Source organism: Lactuca serriola, chromosome 2, assembly GCF_051521515.1.
Source record: "Lactuca serriola cultivar US96UC23 chromosome 2, Lser_US96UC23_V15, whole genome shotgun sequence".
In the NCBI taxonomy this organism is placed as follows: Eukaryota; Viridiplantae; Streptophyta; class Magnoliopsida; order Asterales; family Asteraceae; genus Lactuca; species Lactuca serriola.
This window is the reverse complement of record NC_136409.1, coordinates 184,994,905-185,013,753: the sequence shown is the minus strand read 5'-3', so window position 1 is coordinate 185,013,753 and position 18,849 is coordinate 184,994,905. Positions and strand designations below refer to the sequence as shown.

At 36.6% G+C, this 18,849-nt stretch overlaps 2 protein-coding genes across 2 annotated transcripts; one reads left to right on the top strand and one right to left on the bottom strand.

Annotated features, from left to right (window-relative positions):
- Positions 1-6,380: 6,380 nt before the first annotated feature.
- On the top strand, positions 6,381-7,537 carry TRX2 (thioredoxin 2). The gene is made up of 2 exons (XM_079025735.1): positions 6,381-6,747; positions 7,187-7,537. The coding sequence occupies exons 1-2, from the start codon at positions 6,475-6,477 to the stop codon at positions 7,334-7,336; spliced, it is 423 nt and encodes a 140-aa protein (XP_078881861.1). The 5' UTR covers positions 6,381-6,474; the 3' UTR covers positions 7,337-7,537.
- Positions 7,538-11,973: 4,436 nt separating this feature from the next.
- LOC145087702 (Tetratricopeptide repeat (TPR)-like superfamily protein) lies at positions 11,974-14,237 on the bottom strand. The gene has a single exon (XM_079025734.1). The coding sequence runs from the start codon at positions 14,188-14,190 to the stop codon at positions 12,187-12,189; it is 2,004 nt and encodes a 667-aa protein (XP_078881860.1). The 5' UTR covers positions 14,191-14,237; the 3' UTR covers positions 11,974-12,186.
- Between the last annotated feature and the right edge of the window lie 4,612 nt (positions 14,238-18,849).

Here is an 18,849-nt window from a genome sequence, read left to right as displayed (position 1 = left end):
TGGATTTTTTAAAACTAGTAAACATTTCTATAATTAAACAAAAGATTAAAAAACATATTTTAAATAAAATTAAAATATGTGAAATCGATGAAACTTCAGGGGTTACGCTTATAACTTACTAAAACACCAAAACCTTAAATAAACAAAGCTTGTGATTTGTGATTTGTTCTTTGTGATTTGTTATATGATCCAAAAAGTTTTTGAATTACATGGAATATTCAAAATCAAAATTTTTTTCATGGTTTTTGTCCTAACATTAAAAATTCTTATGGTTTTGATCCTTGAAAAACATAAAAAGATGGTTTTGCCTTTTTAATTTTTATTTTTGTATTTTTTTATATTTTCTTTAGTAATTTATTAATCAAAAATAAAAATAAAAATAAAAAATAGGGTCTCTCTCTCTAACAAACAAGTTACAAAACCCTATAAAGAACAAAGGTTTTTTGGGATATGTTATCAAGAAAGTGACACCAAAGACTCATGCATCTTTTTTTCACTTTCTCTAGATTTATTGGATGGATAACCACCTGTAAATCATCTTTATAAACAGAACTCACACACATTAATAAAAAAACCCAACTAAACCCTACATATCCATCTCCGAGTGATCTGTATACAGATTCAAGGAGTCAACTTCTCAGAAAAGTCACTTCGATTGAGCACTTCCCTAAAATTTTGTATGGGTTCTTCATTTGAGCACATCTTATAAAATCAAATTCTCCATCTATGATCGATGAATCTCTCTCTCTCTCTCCATATTTCTTGCTCGGAGGGGAGAACATCGACGGGTAAGGATATGACATAAACGCATTCAATTTCGAGTATTACATAGTGAATCCGAGTTGATTGAAATACCTATTTGTTGGCAACCACAATTTGAGGACCATATGTGGCAGACGAAACAACATATGGAAACCAATATGTCTCGTTTTTGTTTCGGTTATCCATTTTGCCATTGTACCTGGATTTGATTCTAAATCTACAGTATTACAACATTCCTTTTGAAAAAAAAAAAGATGTCACTTGGAGTGGTAATAGAAGAAGGGTTTTAGAGAGAGAAAGAGAGATACGAGGAAAGATTTTGGGATAGATGTGTGACATCTCCTGTTTTTTAGAACCAATTAAAACTTTTGTTTATGCTTTAAAATAATGAGTTTTTTTTGTTGCGGAAAATTTTAGTTCAATAAAACATTTTTATTGAGATGACAAATGTTGACATAGGTTACATCATAAATATTTAAAGGTTTTGAATACTATAACAGACTCATCTCTTATTCACTCGGCGTCCTAACTTAGATTCCAGCAGCTTTAGTACTGCGACTTGTCATGCATACAAATTGAGTGAGTCAGGTTTGGAAAACCAGGTGAGGTACATATGGTTTTCAAGTCCATAATAATTTAATGATATTAAATTATATTAATAATCCTACAAAACAAACATTTCCAAACAATATATATATATATATATATATATATATATATATATATATATATATATATATATATCCAACGTAAATGTGACAATTGCGACAATTGCCACCAGTCACTAATTGTAAAAGGACTTGGAAAATGATAAGTATCTAAACACAAGGCTTATAACATTGGATATAAGAGAAAAATAGTCCAAAATATATGCAAATCGCATTACTAAGTGCGCAAAAAGTTGTGTTAACTAGTATAAATTGGTAACATATTAAGAAAGTATGTTGCAAGGCGATTTCAAAGATATAAACTTCGTAATAATCTGACTTCGATTGGAGGAGTTATGATTTTTGTAAAAGTAATATTAGTCGCGTAAATAAATGTTACAACGTCAAAATGGTACTAGGAGATTGGTTGAGTTTTTGCTAAAGTCAGTAAAAGGAAAGTCGTAGTACTCCTTGAAATAAGAACTTAGAGGCAAGGAAGGCCGACAACGGAGTACGTACGAACAAGATATGATTTTCAAAAAAACATAAAATACAGTTAAAAATGGAAGTTGAAATTAGCAAAAACAACCTAAAGGAAAGTTGTAGTACTCATTAATAGCTACACAAATATATAAAGGATGTTAGAAACAAGATTCATATAAGAAACATATGAATTTTTACAAAATACTAATCGTGCGCGTGTAATGCACACCACGCACGACGTGCATGTATGACACCCAAATCATCGAGATACGACAGACGTGAGCCACCAGGAAAGTGACACGTGGAAAGTTTTGAATGGAGCCATGAATCCCATGCACGACGCGCATAGATATTTGTGTCGCGTGCATGCCAAAACCGACCCTATAATTAGAGGCTTTCACTTCTCCAAATCTTCACACCTCAAACTTTTTCCCTTTTCTCTCTGAATCGATCCAGAATCCTCTCCTCCTCCCTAGATGGTTGGAAGTTCCTGATGCGATTACCAGAGTCTTTTTCCCTTTTATGAGGAGAATACTTGCTATAAAACTATTTCAATGATTTTATGAAAAGATTATTTCTCGTAATATATCAATAATTTTTAAATTACATGCATTTTTAGGATAATATTATGTCCGATAGTTACCCTGCCTAAACTTTAATAATGATATTATGCCTAGTCCTAATAATGTTTAAGATTATAGTAAAGGATTATATCTAGTTTTACGCTGGAAAATCTAGTTTAAACACCTTACTGTTCTTACCTTGTCATCAATTTCGTAAGTATATCGATCAGTATAACGACCGGTATTACTGAGAAATCTTATTTAAAAGTTCATAATAATGATTATAAACATAAATATAAGTTATACTTTAAGCACGGTAAGCATAACTCAACTTACAGGTTGTTTAACGGAAAATCAGACTCTGTGCGGGCAGAACTTCGAAACCAAAAGCTCTATTTCACTCTAAAGTTTTGCTACTGACGCTTAAGAAATACTAGAACCAAGCCTCGAGGATTCGGGAGAGGTTGGAAGAAATTATAAGTGAATTGGCAACCAAATGAGTGAGAAATCGAGGCTATTTATAGGAATTTCCAGGGGATGCATTGCACCCTGCCACGTGTCACAATATTAGGGCTTATCGTGGGGTGGAAGGGTTTACTTGATGACAACACATGTCGCACTCTTGGTGGTGTCATGTGTCGCTCCTGCGTTGGTCGGAATTTAATTATTTTCTAAAATTCATAGCATACAGGCTCTTCTGTGATGGTTTCTATATCCATGCATAGCTATCGACGACTACTACAACTTTCATGTAGACTTCATCGGTTAATTTTCACTTTATTTTTCGTGATTCGGTTCGAGAGGGCTTATATTATAAACAGCGTTGTGAAATTCATAACTTCTTCATACAAGCTCTATTTTCAACGTTCGTTATATCGTTGGTCTCCTATTGAAGATTACTACAACTTTCGTTTAGATTATTTCGGCTAACAATCAATCGATTTTTATTTTGATTTATGTATCGCACTCGAAACTTTAAAAAGTCATAACTTCCTAATACGAAATCAGATTTAGGCGTTATTTATATCGTCGCATAGCTATTGACATGTACTACAAATTTTGTTTAGATTATTTATCCTATTTACACTTTTATTTTAAATTGATATTTTTAGCCTTTGGTTTTGTTTTTAACCATATTTTAATACAAATATTATTTCGTTATAATATTTATTTGTATAACATAAATACAATACATACTATACTTCATAGACTCTCCTTCTAGGATTCCCTCCACTTCACCCTGCTATAAGACAATGAAGAACTTCTATCAATATTAACTGGTTATCTGATGAATACAATTACATGTCGCTAAAATCAAACAGTCAGTCAATTGAAAGATCCGACACTACAACGGTTGGATTCAAACAAGAGATGCGCAATAGCACAAAATCAAGCAATCTAAAACTATTTAACTATGGGAGCATGCAACCTAACAGATTTGTCAAATAACTACTTAATATCAATATAGGTTCCAAGCACCAAATAACAACCAAATCTCTAAGCTATAAAACATCTTAAATATCAAGAAATTCTTAACCTGTAATTCCTGAAAATATCCTTGTCTTACGTACTTGCATGCATTTCTAACAATTCATATATTAGCATACATAACAATATGGGTATTTTGTGAATCATTTTCCTTTATGAGCTCTAGCTAACTATACGCATCACATTCTTTTCTTTTGAATAAAGTTTTGTTTCTTTAAAATATTTGTTAAGATATTTAAATCCCTAGTTTGAGTCTGGAATCACACGAGTGTTCATCCAATTCTCTTAAACCATGAATATGATACCAACTTGTTACATCCCCATTTTTACCATACAATTTTTCATTTTTACTTGTTCAATCAAATCAGAGTATAATTACATTATGTGGAAAACATGATGCCAACACGTGTGTAAGCCTTGCCTTTCTCACGATTCGAAGAAGTACCTGAAAACATTTTTTAATCAATTGGTTAAGCATGAAGCTTAATGATTTCCCCAAAATATTATATACCACAATACATATACATGCATACAATTAATGGCTCACAACCATTCGACGATCCACCAATTGGCTCACGACCTTTCGCCTATCTACCAAATAGCTCACGATCTTTTTTGCCGTTCCACCAATTGGCTCACGGCCTTTCGCCAATCCACCAATAACATGTATATTTAGACTTACAAATTACTTGTCGTTTCATCGTCAACACTCGGGTCTATAGGCTCCTGACATGTCGTTGTTCCGCCGTCAACCCATATTCTAATCGTAATAATTAATTCAAGTACAATAACATTTAAACACATAAAGGCTTATACTTTTGGCTATACTATTACAAACATATATGAACTATAATTTCTACCCTACTAGCCTCAAGTACACTAACATTAAGCACCTAAAGACTATACTACTAGCTCTTATGTCCTAACATACATATATATATATATATATATATATATATATATATTGTAATATAGCGAGATAACTCACTTGATAAGGGTGGAAGATACCCGAGAAGCTAGATTATGGGCTAACGCGTCATCTTATCCCTTTGTAAACACATAACACAAAAGACAACTTCTCATTTACTTATTTATTTATTTTTCCAATTTACATTTAAACGACAATGTAAATGAGGGTTTATCTGCAGAATGTCTAACGAAAAGTGTGGGCATTACAGAATGGGTTTTGATTTCTTCTCTGGTTCTTGTCGTTGGTGTGTATAGTCCATACGCAATTTCATCCACTAGTTTGAACTCTGCAATCTTGTTCCTCAGGCGACTTTGAATGGATGATCGTAGTTGCTTCTTGGCGACGACAACAGATTCTGTAACACCCCAAATTTCCAGAATAAATTTTTTATTTTTCAAATAGAATAAACAACCATTTTTTGTAAATACATCTAAGTTAAAAACCATTTATTCAAAGTTTATATTTCCAATTCAGAGTTATAGCGGAATCTCGAATTATAAATCACCGATGTGCTTGTACACAGTCTCATCTTCACCATCCGATAAGTACCTAAAAACATTTAATCCACAACTGTAAGTCAAAGCTTAGTGAGTTTCCCCCTAAAATACCTCACACAACAATACACATACAATGCATGCTCACATGAGCCTTCAGTCTGCCTGGACCACCTCACAAGGCCTACAAGATGTCTTGACCGCTTTACCGAGCATATAGTCGACTTGACCGCCTCACAAGGCCTACAGTAGTTGCACTGCTACCTTAGGTCTATAGTCTGACTGGACCGCCTCGCAAGGCCTACAATATACCTAGACCGCTAAGGTATTTTGGCTTACAACATAAAGTAGGACCGTCTCAACCCAACCAACCACAATATGTCAACATATGTAAACAGATAAATAATAACCAACAAAGAACAAGTAATCATAACAGATGTACCAATCTAACATATTACTACAACATACCAACATCTTACACACAATGATACATACTCCGGTATAAAATATAGTGAGAAAACTCACATGAGCTAACCAACATAGGTTCAACAACAATACTATGCAACATAACAACTAACACAAGCTACCTAAACCAAACTGAAACTAGACCTTAGTTAAACATTCAGTTTTATCATAGTTTGACCAAAAATCCAACTAGTCAAAAAGTCAACAACCAAAAGTCAACATAGCTGATCACCACGTCGTGACCATGCACCTTCCACGACGTGGCAATTCCTCGACAAAACAGTCGCAAAAAATCTACTCGCCACGACGTGGAAAGCATGTTGTCACGTCGTGGGAACTATCCAGAAATCACTTATGGATGAGTGACTAACCATGATAGAAATTAAAACCATAAATATTTTTCATAAAACTTGAAAAAAAAATAAAAACTAAACTTATATTCAAGGGACCATTTTTTGAAGATTTGCGGGATTATAATTTACTCAAAGCTTTATATTAAGCTTAGCTGGAGCCTGGATGAGTTAAAGTCCGCGGAGTCCATACTTCCTCTCGACTTCGACGGTGTGTGTATCGTGTATTGTGTGTAAAAACTAAAAAAGATCATGGGATCGGTGGCGTCAGCGTTGATGGGAGGAGGAGAACAGACCCCCAACGACGGCGATACATCATCGGAGGAATCACGAGTTATTGAATTTCATTCTTCTAACCGCTGGCAGCTCCATTACAATCAGTCAAAACAATCCCCCAAACTGATGGTCGTAGATTTCTCGGCGTCATGGTGTGGACCCTGCAAGATGTTGGAGCCCTTTATCCGCTCTCTCGCTTCCAAATATCAGGAAATCGACTTCATCAAGATCGATGTCGATGAATTACAGGTATTTTTAATTAATATCATATCATCATAGTCATCTGGAACTGTTTGGTGAACCGATTAGGTCAATCCAACATTTCGATTCATAATTCCATTCCAATGAACTAATCTAACAAATAAGGTTTAGGTTTAAACCTTAATTTCAACGAGTCAGCGAAAAACCCTAATTGATCCGTGTGAATTTAAGTCGTGGAGTTAGAATCTGAAGTCGATCAACCGATTTTGCTTCAATTCCAATTATATGAGTCCCGAACTTGAGTTCCCAAGGTGATATTAGGGTAAACTTTTTACGTGTTTTCAATTTGCTACCAGTTTCTGTAATTGGTTACATAAATCGATGATGAATTTGTATCAAATTGAGACAAGGGTACATAAATCGTTATCGTAATTATGAAGATAGATTGGGCGATTTTAAAAAAAAAAAAACGGATGGATGATTGTAGGATGTGGCACAACAATTTGGGGTGCAGGCAATGCCAACAATTGTATTGCTAAAACAAGGAAAAGAGGTGGGAAGGGTTATTGGTGCCAAGAAGGATGAACTGGAGAAGAAGATTCTTCAGAACAGGGAAGCTCCTAAATTTGCAGCTTGATTCATCTCTCTCTATTCTCGAATGTTTGATTAAAAGTTATTTTGTGCAATTGGTATCAGAATTCAGAACTGTACCAAATAAGTTAATCGTTTATGTTTTAGTATGAATACTCCAACGTTTTTTAACTCCTTGAATTAATTATTGGTGATGTTGGTTGATATAAAGGTCTTTATCAATATATAATATGATGATATTGGCTTCGATCCTTGTTTCTTGTTGTTTCGATGCAACCTAAAACAAAACAAATGCAAGAGTCATTTGGATGCTTATCAAATAAGTTCATCGATTATGGCTTTGTTCGGATGAATTTTATTGAATGCTTTACTCTTCTAGAACAATCCATGCAAGAACCATGGGAAAAACTTTACTAATGTACTCCTCAACCTCTATACTCTGATATTTAATGCATTGAAAATGAAATTGATCACACCGCTTTTATAGAGACTGCATACCTTAATGATGTTAAAATACTCATTTATGCTAACTACAATGGTGATGCTTTAGAGGAATGGTTTGAAGAGGACAAAGATTAAGTGGTAAGTAATCATGTATTGGCCGTTGATCTTGAATGTAAGGATGAAATCAATTGTATGAACAAGACAAGTATAGACAAATTCTTGAGTAAGTTATGTCCTATTCAAAACCAAAGTCGGTGAAGGATGAATAAAACCATTAATGTGATGAGATTGATCATGTGGTTTAAGTTCATGTCATCTTCAAAGATAATTTACTTTGGAAGAAGCATAAACCAATATTAGGTTTGATATTTGAGGACCATAAACAGCTTAAACACATGTTATGTAACTATGTTGTAGCCAATGGGTACCAACTTTGTTATAGAAAAATGATAATATAAAACCGTTAGTGATGTGTTACGAAAACCAATGTAGTTTTAGGCTTTCGGGTTTATGGACGGGGGATGAACACTCTTTTCACTTTAAATCGTTGAAAAATGAACAAAACGGTGTTTTGAAGTTCTATAACCATAATTTAGTTTAGTGCTATACAAGTACCTCTATAAGTGTCAAAGCATGTCTTCTCGCCCTCCTACACTACCAAAGACCGCATTTCTGCCAAATGTTTTTATGACCTCCGATCTAAGTTGCATGATGCACATTTATTTCATTATGCGTGATTTTCTTTATATAATGACTACCAATTCATGTATATGTTACAGATATGGCCCAATTGTGAAACTGGATATACTCTTGTATAACACTAAACTAGGGGTGACAAATCGTGTTATCGTTTCGTGTTTCTATCTGACACGACACGACACAACAAAGTTTTATATAACACGAACATAACACGACGCGACACGGTGTCGTGCTTTTTTTAACTAACACGAAAACGAACGAATTAAAAACGACAAATACGACACGAAAATATAACATATACTAAAAACTAGTTTATTTAATGAATACTTTATCAAATATAACACGAAAAACACGATAAAGAACTGCTAAATCGTGTCAATTTCATGTTAAATTTTGAACACGAACACGACACGACATCATGTTTTTTACAATTAACACGAACACGAATTCAAATTTCATTTTCGTCCCAATTTTGTTTCGTGTCATGTATTTTTGTTGTGTCGTGTCATAAATTGACACCCTTACACTAAACTAAATTATGGTCTTATGATGAAGTTAAACACGGTGGCATGTTGAAGGGTGTTATGAATAATTGGGTTTGATGGTTGTTTCTTAAAAGTTATGAGTAAATTACACGAATGGTCTATATGGTTTGGGGTAATTTGCATGTTTGGTCCCTAACTTATTTTTTTTTTAACTCGGAAGGTTCTTACAATTTGTTTTTGTTGCGCGCTTGGTCCCTGTCTTACCTAAAAAAGACCATTTTGCCATTGATTTTTTAATTTATTTAAATAAGGTGAGGTATGTAAGGTAAGGTAAAGTGAGGTGGAAGTGAGGTTGGGTGTGTGTTTATTTAAATAAATTAAAAAATCAAGGGTAAAATAGTCTTTTTAGGTAAGACAGGGACCAAACGCGCAACAAAAACAAACAGTAAGGACCTTCCGAGTTAAAAAAATAAGTTAGGGATCAAACGTGCAAACTACCACAAACAATAGGGACCATTCGTGTAATTTACTCAAAAGTTGTTTGTACTAGAGAGTTGCTTTGTAATGTGGGCATAGATGCAAATAATCAAATCCTCCATGCTTATTATCTACAAAACTATATAACACACAAAAGCAAAGAAATGAATGGAAATGAGAAAAAAGTAAAAGAAATTGGTATTTTCGTAGAAGGGAAAGAAATAGAGGGAAAATTTCCCACCTAACTTTCCTTCAAATTCGGAAGGATTTGGAGAAAAAAAACAGTGTTTAATTTTCCCTTCATTTCTCTCCAACTCAAAACACAAAATTCAATTTTCTTGCACTTTCCTTTTCCTTCTCTTCTTACGTTTTTTTTTTCTAGAACACAAAATACAATTTTCTTCTACTTTCCTTTCCCTTCTCTCTTTTCTCTCTTTATTTTCTTTTATTTTATTTGCTAAACTTGGGAACTAGGCTTAAAGAACACTAATCCCAAGATCCTTTAAAAGCCTTCACCACTACACAAAAGAACAACACATCAAGGCAGATGATCATCCTTTTTTATACTTTCAACTTGGACTTTGTTACTCGTAACTCAATTGTCAACCTGAATCTCCATGTTCAAGTTCTTTTGTTATTATTATTATTATTATTATTGCAACAACTGCTTCTGCTTCTATAGTTCTTCCATTTATGTACCTTCTTTTGGAGCTTCTCAGCGTAAGTATTATTTTCCATTTATTTCAGGTCACTTTCTCATCCCCAAGATAATTAAACGATAGTGATCTTGTCCAATGGGAGAGTCACACTACTTGAAGAAGGTATAGTTATGTGTCTGCTTCTAATAACATTAAACAAACTACAGTTAGGGTTTAATGAAAAAATGTGTTCAATGTGCCCTAAGATACTATATATAACATGTTTAAGCTAAGAAAAATTAAATATTCTCCTATTTTTTGTTCCTATTATCTTCCTACTTATTTTAGATGGTGACAAGTGTCATTAAATTTAATTCAAATTTGATTGGGGTGTTAAATTTGTACACTTGTCATCATCTTAAATAGGTAGGAAGAAAAACATGAACAAAATGTAGGAGGATATTTAATTTCTCTTAAGCTAAATTGGACACCTTACAAATCAAAGATATACTTACAAGTGAACTAATGCAATTTCAGAACCTTGGCACTGGATTCAAGGTTATCGATAGCAATAGCGAGGAAATAGCGACAACCCACTTATACGCTACGTAGCGATAGCGATGAAATAACGACAACTATTTCATGTTTTGTGATTTCTTATAAAATTAAACACTATATTTACTTGCACCTATGCAGCAATCAAAACTAACATAGAACTAACAAGTACCAATTCTATTAAGCTAACATTAAGTTCCAAAAGATGTTTACCACAAAAGATTGGTTAGTTTTAGACTCTAAAGTCTAAAATTAAGTTCTAATACCACAAATGAATGATTATTTTTAGACTCTAAAGTCTAAAACTATGTTTCAATACCACAAATCGATTTTGGGGAGGTGTGCTATTGTCGCTACTGTCGTAGAAGTGAGAAATAACCCACCAAAAATCGATTTTGATGATTTTGGCGTCGTTCGTACAATCTTAGTCGATTAGAGGGGAAGACATGAAATTGATTGTACAATTGCCTGCCTAAACCTATTCCGAGCCTAATTGCTACGTTTCTTACTGATTTAAACCAAAAAAAATGTCGGACATCGCTACACACGCTATTGCCTCGCTACAGGCATCGTAGCGACCTATCACAGCTACGCTACGCTATAACGCTATTCGCTATAGCGAGTGTAGCGATCGCTATTAACAACCTTGGCTGGATTCTCGATGAACCATGACTTACGTTCCATCGAAGGTAACAGGAAGTCACACAGTGGTCTTTCATCTGTATCGGAGTTGTTGATGCTCATTATCTTGTAGTTGGTGCTCGAAGAAGACGCCATTGATGGAGGTCCGATTTAGGGGTTTTGAACGTTTTGTCTGATCTTGAGATGGGGGGAAGCCTATTAATTAAGTTAAAAATTAAGTACCACATTGGAAATAATGTGGTCAATATGGTGCCCCGTGGACATTTTCTTCCCCCTAAAACCGATGAAACCAAATACAAATGCATAGGTAGATTAAGAGTTTGGGGATCCATAATACAAGAATAAACTTTAGTGACCAGATTAAGCGAAAAGGACATTTTCTTCCCCCTAAAACCGATGAAACCAAATACAAATGCATAGGTAGATTAAGAGTTTGGGGATCCATAATACAAGAATAAACTTTAGTGACCAGATTAAGCGAAAAGTGATAGTTATTGGGCAACAACGACAATAACCATTGTTATATCACTAATTTGAAGTTTTCAAACTTAAACTAAAATACTAAAAATTTCAAGTCTATGATTATTTTAATTCACTATCTTTCAAATTAAAATCCGCTAACCATTAATTAGCTAGTAATCTTATGGACTAATTCAAGAAATAGCAACATACTTTACTTTCACTGCCAATATACGCAACATACTTTTTGTTTTAATTATAACAATGTGTAAGTCTGTGGGAAGTCAAAATAATTTACCATATGAAATTACATGATTAACCAAACTTCTTAAAGCATGCTAACATCATTTGTACATTGATCAACATAAACTTTTTGAAAAATACATGTCCGATTAAGAAAATTTTGAATCTTCAAACAGGAAGATGCAATTTCCTTTGTGTTTGGTACCTTTCATCTACTATCATCCTTCCAAGTATGTTGAGCAAACACAGTTTATCTATGATCTCAAAAGTCCCATGTCCTTCATTCTATTGACAATTCTTGAAGCATCATTTAACCTATTCGCCCTTTCATAAACACTAGCAACAACAAGATACAATTCCTTCTTATTAACATTGGAATCACATTCCAATCTCTCAAACAACAACTCCACCTTCTCAAAATCCCTTTTCGCACCATAAAGACTCAACATCTGAAAATGCACTTCATCTTGAAAAACACACCCTTCATCCTGCATCTCAACATACACAACATTCGCTTTCTCAAACTCCCTCAACTTCCCATACGCATTTAACACAAGCCCAATCACATTCCCATCAGGAAAAAATCCCGCTTTTCTCATCTTATCAAACACCTCAATCACACTAGAATACTTACGGTTTCTTGAAAATAAATCAATCATACACGCATACACCGATATATCCTTAATCTCTCCAAAATTATACGCCTGGCGAAAAACCCATGTAGCCTCTTCGACCCGACCCGCTCCAGCAAGAATTGTAATGGCTGTAGCTCGAGGAATATTATCCGGGTGTTTAAGTTCATGAAGCAATCTTTTTGCATGCCCAATTAAACCAGCTCTTTCATAAGCCACAATCATGGTTTGATAAAGAACTTGATCAATTTCAACACCAGAGCATCTTAATTTCTGGAACAAAATTGCAGCTTTATCCAACTTCCCTGATTTATCCCATATAGAAATGATGGTTGAATATGTTATGGCATTTGGTTCTATCCCTTTACTTTGCATTTCTAGAATAAGATTATTAGCTTTCTCATGTTCGAGTGTTTTTCCATAAATCTTGATCATAGTGTTGTAAGTAACAACGTTTTGGCTGATATCTTTTCTCTGCATTAATCTGAATAAATGTATGGCTTCCCCAAAAAGTTCGGCTTCACCATAAACTCTTAAAAGGGTGTTGTAACTTACCACATTTGGTTCGATTCCCATCTTTCTCATGCCCCAAAATAATCTATCTGCTTCTTTAGCCATATCAAGTTGACCATATACATCTATCATGATGTTGCAGGTTGTAAGGTCAGGGAAACAGTTCATTTCTTTCATTTCTGAGAATATTGATAAAGCTTCTAGGTATTTTTGATTCTCGGTGTATATGCTTAAGAGTGTAGAGTAGCTTACAGTATCAGGTGTAACTCCAACTGATCTCATTTCTTGAAGTAGCAATCGAGCTTCACGAAATAGTTTTGCTTTTCCAAATACGTTGATCATGGAATTGTAAGCTACGAGGTCAGGGGAGATACCTGATTGTTTTAATCTAGAGAAGATTGATATGGCTTTAGAATAATCACATAGTTTACGAGACAACTCAATCAGGTTGCTGTATAGTACAAGATCGCCAGATACATGATCATGTTCCATCTTCTGTAGCCAAGATAACGCGTCGTCGAACTTACCTTCTTTCCCGAAATGCGTGATCAAAGTGGAGTAAGTATACCTATCAGGCGAAAGTGCTCTTTGACGCATTTCATCGAACAGTCCGTAGGCAATCTGCCACTGCTTTGCTCGAAGCACATTACGTAAGACCACGTTATACGCGTAGACTGAAGGGGTGTATAAAGCTTGTTCGTTTATCCAGTCAAGCAGTGCTAATGATCGTTGCCAATCGGTTTCACGGGAAAGGAGGGTCACCATGAACCGTATTGAAAGTTGTCGGGTTTTATAAGGAGACAATAAAGCGAACAGTTCGTGCTCGTTTGATGTTTGATTGATAGATGATACGAGTTCGTCCATGTCTACGCTGTGATCTAAGTGACCCGTTTCTGGTCTTCGACGATAAGGTTGGAGAAAAGATGACGGTTTTAGAGTTGTGGACTTTGAGGGCTTCCGCCATATATCTTTGGTTGAGGAACTGGAGATTACGACGAATACTGAACGGTGGTGTAGTTTTTTCCGGTGACTCGTCGACGGCGAGTTGTGTAAGTTGATTGTGATGTAAGGTATGGAAGCAGTAGTCAGTGACGACGCATCCATGTGCATCATCTCACGGTTTCTACGGAGCGGCGCCGTTCTCTCTAATTGCGGTGGTTGTTTGGTTTTGACCCGCTAGAATTTTTCATTAGTTTAAGTGCACCCTCTGATTTTTAAGTATGCCAACTTTTACCCCTTTCATGTTTTTAAATAACATTTAAAGAGATCATCTATGTAAAAGACTAAGGTGTTGTTTGTTTTTTGAAGTAAAAAATTTATTAAGTCTGCAGATAACCTCTGTAACTTTTTGCAGCAGAAGACGTGGACCAAACGGCTACAGACTGTAATAAAAAGTGTGTTTGTTTTTTAACATTTGTAGATTCCTGCAGACATTAAAAAATTAAAATAGTCTGATTTTATAAACCAAAAATAGTTTTTCAATACCGAAAACCTAATAATTCTAGTTTTAAAACATTGAAATAAATCTATACAACCAAATTAGTCTTACAATAACAATTTGAAATAAAATCTATACAACCAAAGTTTAATAATTTACATTCCATATTTTGCATCAACTGCTCGACAATTTCATCTTGTAACTAGGTCATATATTCACGGTCTGCTGCAGTACCATGTGTTGAAATCTCATCGTCATCATCATCAACGACCATATTGTTATTCCGAACCAAGACATTTGGTTCATCATATCGTGCAAAATACTCATCATGTAGTCCCTTTCTTCTTATAAAATTATGAAGTGTGAAACATGAAAGGGTAATGTTTCATTGTCTAACCAACAAGAATGGTGTCATCCTCTTCAATATAGGGAATCGTGCTTTCAAGACACCAAAAGCATGTTTAATGACGTTCTAAAGTTTTGCATGTATATAGTTAATTTTTTTTCTTTATTGGTTAATACACGTCTTTGACGGAAAGCTCCAAGTCAATACCTCACATTACGATACGGTACCATAAAACCTCGAATGTTTGTATAGGCGGAATCACAAAGATTATATTTATTTATAAAAATTCAAAAAAAAGTTCATTCAATTTTTAAACTAAGATAAAGCTATTTAAATAACCATAAACTTACCTGATGGTGGAAACGGGAATTAAGCATGTGGATATGGTAATGTTTCTGATAATATTCTAGAATCATGTGTTATCTATTCCCAACCGGCCACAACAAACGTAAACATCATGTTGAAGTCAAAAATTGCCAATAATCGCTTTTTCCCCTACTTCTATATAAATCTTGTATGTTTGCAGGGACAACAACATGTATCAAAGTGTCATCAGGTGCACCAAGTGCTCCTTTGAAAACCTATCATAGCCTCATATTATATCCCATAATGTTTGGATTCGGATTAAAAGAAATTGGTACTATATAACTATAATGTCATGTGCGAAAAGCAACATTTTGTCCAACACTTCATGAAAAAAAATTATGAATTGTTTGTTTTAAGTGTTGAAATCTTCGTTTGATAATCATGTAATGTTGGTTATGACCGACCATCATAAAAAACATAGTCATCTTTTCCTCAACTGATACATGTTTGCGATCCTTTAACACATAATTTACTCTAAAATGAGCGCATAGTCGAACAAATGATTCACAGGACATGCGTAGTACTTCAACACATTGTAGAGGGTTATGGTGAAGTAAATCTAACATGAATTCATGCCCCATCATTTCCGAATCGTTGTCTTGCACTCGTTTCATACCCCTCTTGTAACATCCCGAAATACCAAGAGTAGAGTTGAAGGGCTAAAAGAGTAAATTATGAAAGAGCGACTCGGCGAGTCCATGGGTGGACTCGGCAAGTAGAGTCGCGACTTGGTCGCGTGTTAAGTAGGCGACTCGGCGAGTCAGTAAGATGGACTCGGCGAGTAGGCGTTGAGTGAGGAAAACCCTAATTCTCGGGGTTGAGCCCTATATAAAGAACATAACATCCATTCCCCCAGCCTCTTTACTCATCCTCAAGTCCAGAAACCCTAAACTTCGTATGTGAGTGGATCAAGTTGCATTTGGGTGCTTGGAGAAGCAATTGTTGAGGAAATCTTGAAGGGTAGGAGGCTTGGAGCAAGGGGCTTTCCTTGGATTCGAGTTCCATTGCAGTTGGGGCGTTCTTTTGAGGTAATATCTCGTCCTTGGGCAGTTACTCTTATGGATTCATCATTTTGGGGTTTGTGGGGAGCTTATCTTGGTATGTTTTGGAGTTTGGAAGTTAGATCTGAGGTTGCTACCTCAGATCTGGAGTGGTGATGGTCCAAATGTGCATTAAGTCCCTGTGTTGAGTGTTGGGTGAAGCTATCATGTCCCAAACCCTAGCCCTAATGTGCAAAATGCATAGATCTCTTTGGATTCACGTAAAGTTTGACACTTTACGTGATGGATGGGTTGTAGGAGGCTAGATCTATGTTTTGGATCAATTGCATGGCCTGGAGTGCTTCTGTATGGATTCAGACCAGTGGTACTCGGCGAGTCACATGGGTGGACTCGACGAGTTGCTTGAAGATGAGCTGGAACTCGACGAGTTGGAAGAACAACTCGGCGAGTTGGATGAAGATGGCCTGGAACTCGACGAGTTGTATGAACAACTCGGCGAGTAGGTTGAACATAGCCTTAGACTCGACGAGTCTGTTCTTGGACTCGGCGAGTCTTGTCGAAGAGTCCCAATATTTTCTGGCTGAGTCGAGAATCGGCGAGTCAAGGGATGACTTGGTGAGTTGTGTGCGAGTGGACCCAGAGTTGTTGGACTCGGCGAGTCTCGGGGTGACTCGACGAGTTAGGTCGCGGATTGAGGGAAGTCCTGAGCTTGGGGACTCGGCGAGTCATCGTGTTGACTCGGCGAGTAGAGTCAGTCAGGGGTTGACTTTGACCTTGTCCAAGGGTTGACCAATTGTCTTCCGGGGGCATTTTGGTAATTAAGGGCATTTATTGAGTTGAGTGTTTTGGTGTTCAGTGGAGGAGTTCGTGTCGGAGTTTGGAGCAGCGGGATCTTATCCTTTCAGCCGGCAGTTTCGAGGTGAGTTATCCTCACTATATCAACAGGGTCTAAGGCACCAAGGCCGGCCCTTATCGGATTGAGATCCGGGTAGTTGTTGTTATGTTACTGCTTTGATATGTTTGCATCCTGAGAGCTAGGATGGTATATGTTAGAGACCTGATTGAGATCAGTATCTTGAGAGATAGGGAGATGCTATGCTAGTGACCTGTTAGGTCGGTATCCTGGTTAGGATGATGATATGTTATGTGATCTGTTGATCTGCTTGTTGACTGTGAATTGCTATATGATTGTATGTATATGTGCACATGGTTGTTTGGACTGTTGTTGGGTTGAGGCGGGTCCTGCTTTGTGCTGTAGGCCAAGATACCCAGGGCGGACCGGTTGTTCCGAAGGCCCAGCGAGCGGTCCGGATAGGCTGTAGGCCCCAAGAGGGCGGACCAGACGTGCCGAGGATCGGAGAGTGGACCAGGCCGACTGAAGGCCCGGTGCGGGCGGACCAATCATACTGTAGACTCAGAGAGTGGACCATGTGGATTGAAGGCCCGGTGCGGGCGGACCAATCACACTGCAGACTCGATGTATGTGTTTAGATTCGGAGAGTGGACCAGGTGGATTGAAGGCCCGGTGCGGGCGGACCAATCATACTATAGACTCGAGGTTTATGGCTAGACTCAGAGGGTGGACCAGGTGGACTGTAGGCCGGTGCGGCGAACCAGTCACACAGTAGACCCGAAGTGCATGGCTGTTCTGTGATCAAATATGTTGTGGCATGTTATGCGTGTATGGTATATGTGGTTGGTATTTTAGGGATATCTCACTAAGCTTTCGGGCTTACAGTTGTGGTTTTATGTTTTTTAGGTTCTTCAGGAGACCGTGGCAAGGCGAAGGCGTGATCGTACCGCTCCTCATGATTTTGTAGTAATGTGATTCTGGGAATACGTTAAATGTTTTGTATTGAAAACCTTTTTGTAAAGATTTAATGGAATCGAGTTGTTTTTGAAAAATTTAAAATTGGTTGTATTTTTCGGTCATTACAAGTTGGTATCAGAGCCTTGGTTTGAGTGAATTGGAGAAACACTCGTGTGACTCCAGTCTCAAATCAAGGAGAGTTTTCAAAAGAGAGTTTAAAATGGTTTTCAAAATGAGTAAAGGAGGACGCGGAGGTACGATCTGCCGGAGCTAGTAAGCAACCCCAAAATACCATGCATGTTATTTGTTTTTGAGCTTTGATAGAACAGCATGCTAGTGTTAGGCTAGGGATCTTCAGGATTTCATGATAATGTTGCCTGATTTGTGATGCCTGTAGCCTAGGGTTTCCTTGTGGGAGATTTTCAGAGTTCATCTAGTGGTGAGGGTTGAGAGTTATTATGCATGTTTTCACTAGGGTGTTGTGGTAGTACTTCATACAAATATGGGTAGGTGTGGAAGGTAGTATGGGCCCGTACTACTGAAAGCACAGGACCTATACGCGTATTAGGGAAACCATGACCTCTAGGGTTGGGTTGAGAGAGTTGGATCCCAGGATAATGGGAAGAGTCTGAGATTTTGTGTGGTGTTTTTCAGTATGGAGATTCCGAGGCATGATGAGAGTGGATCCGGATCAGGATCGGGAGTAGGAGAGGGAGTTCCGGGCGGGTCAGTACCGCCCGAGGTTATCGGTCAGATGAGCACGTGTGAGTTGGATGAGAGGATTCGTGAGATCATGCGTGATGAGATTGCT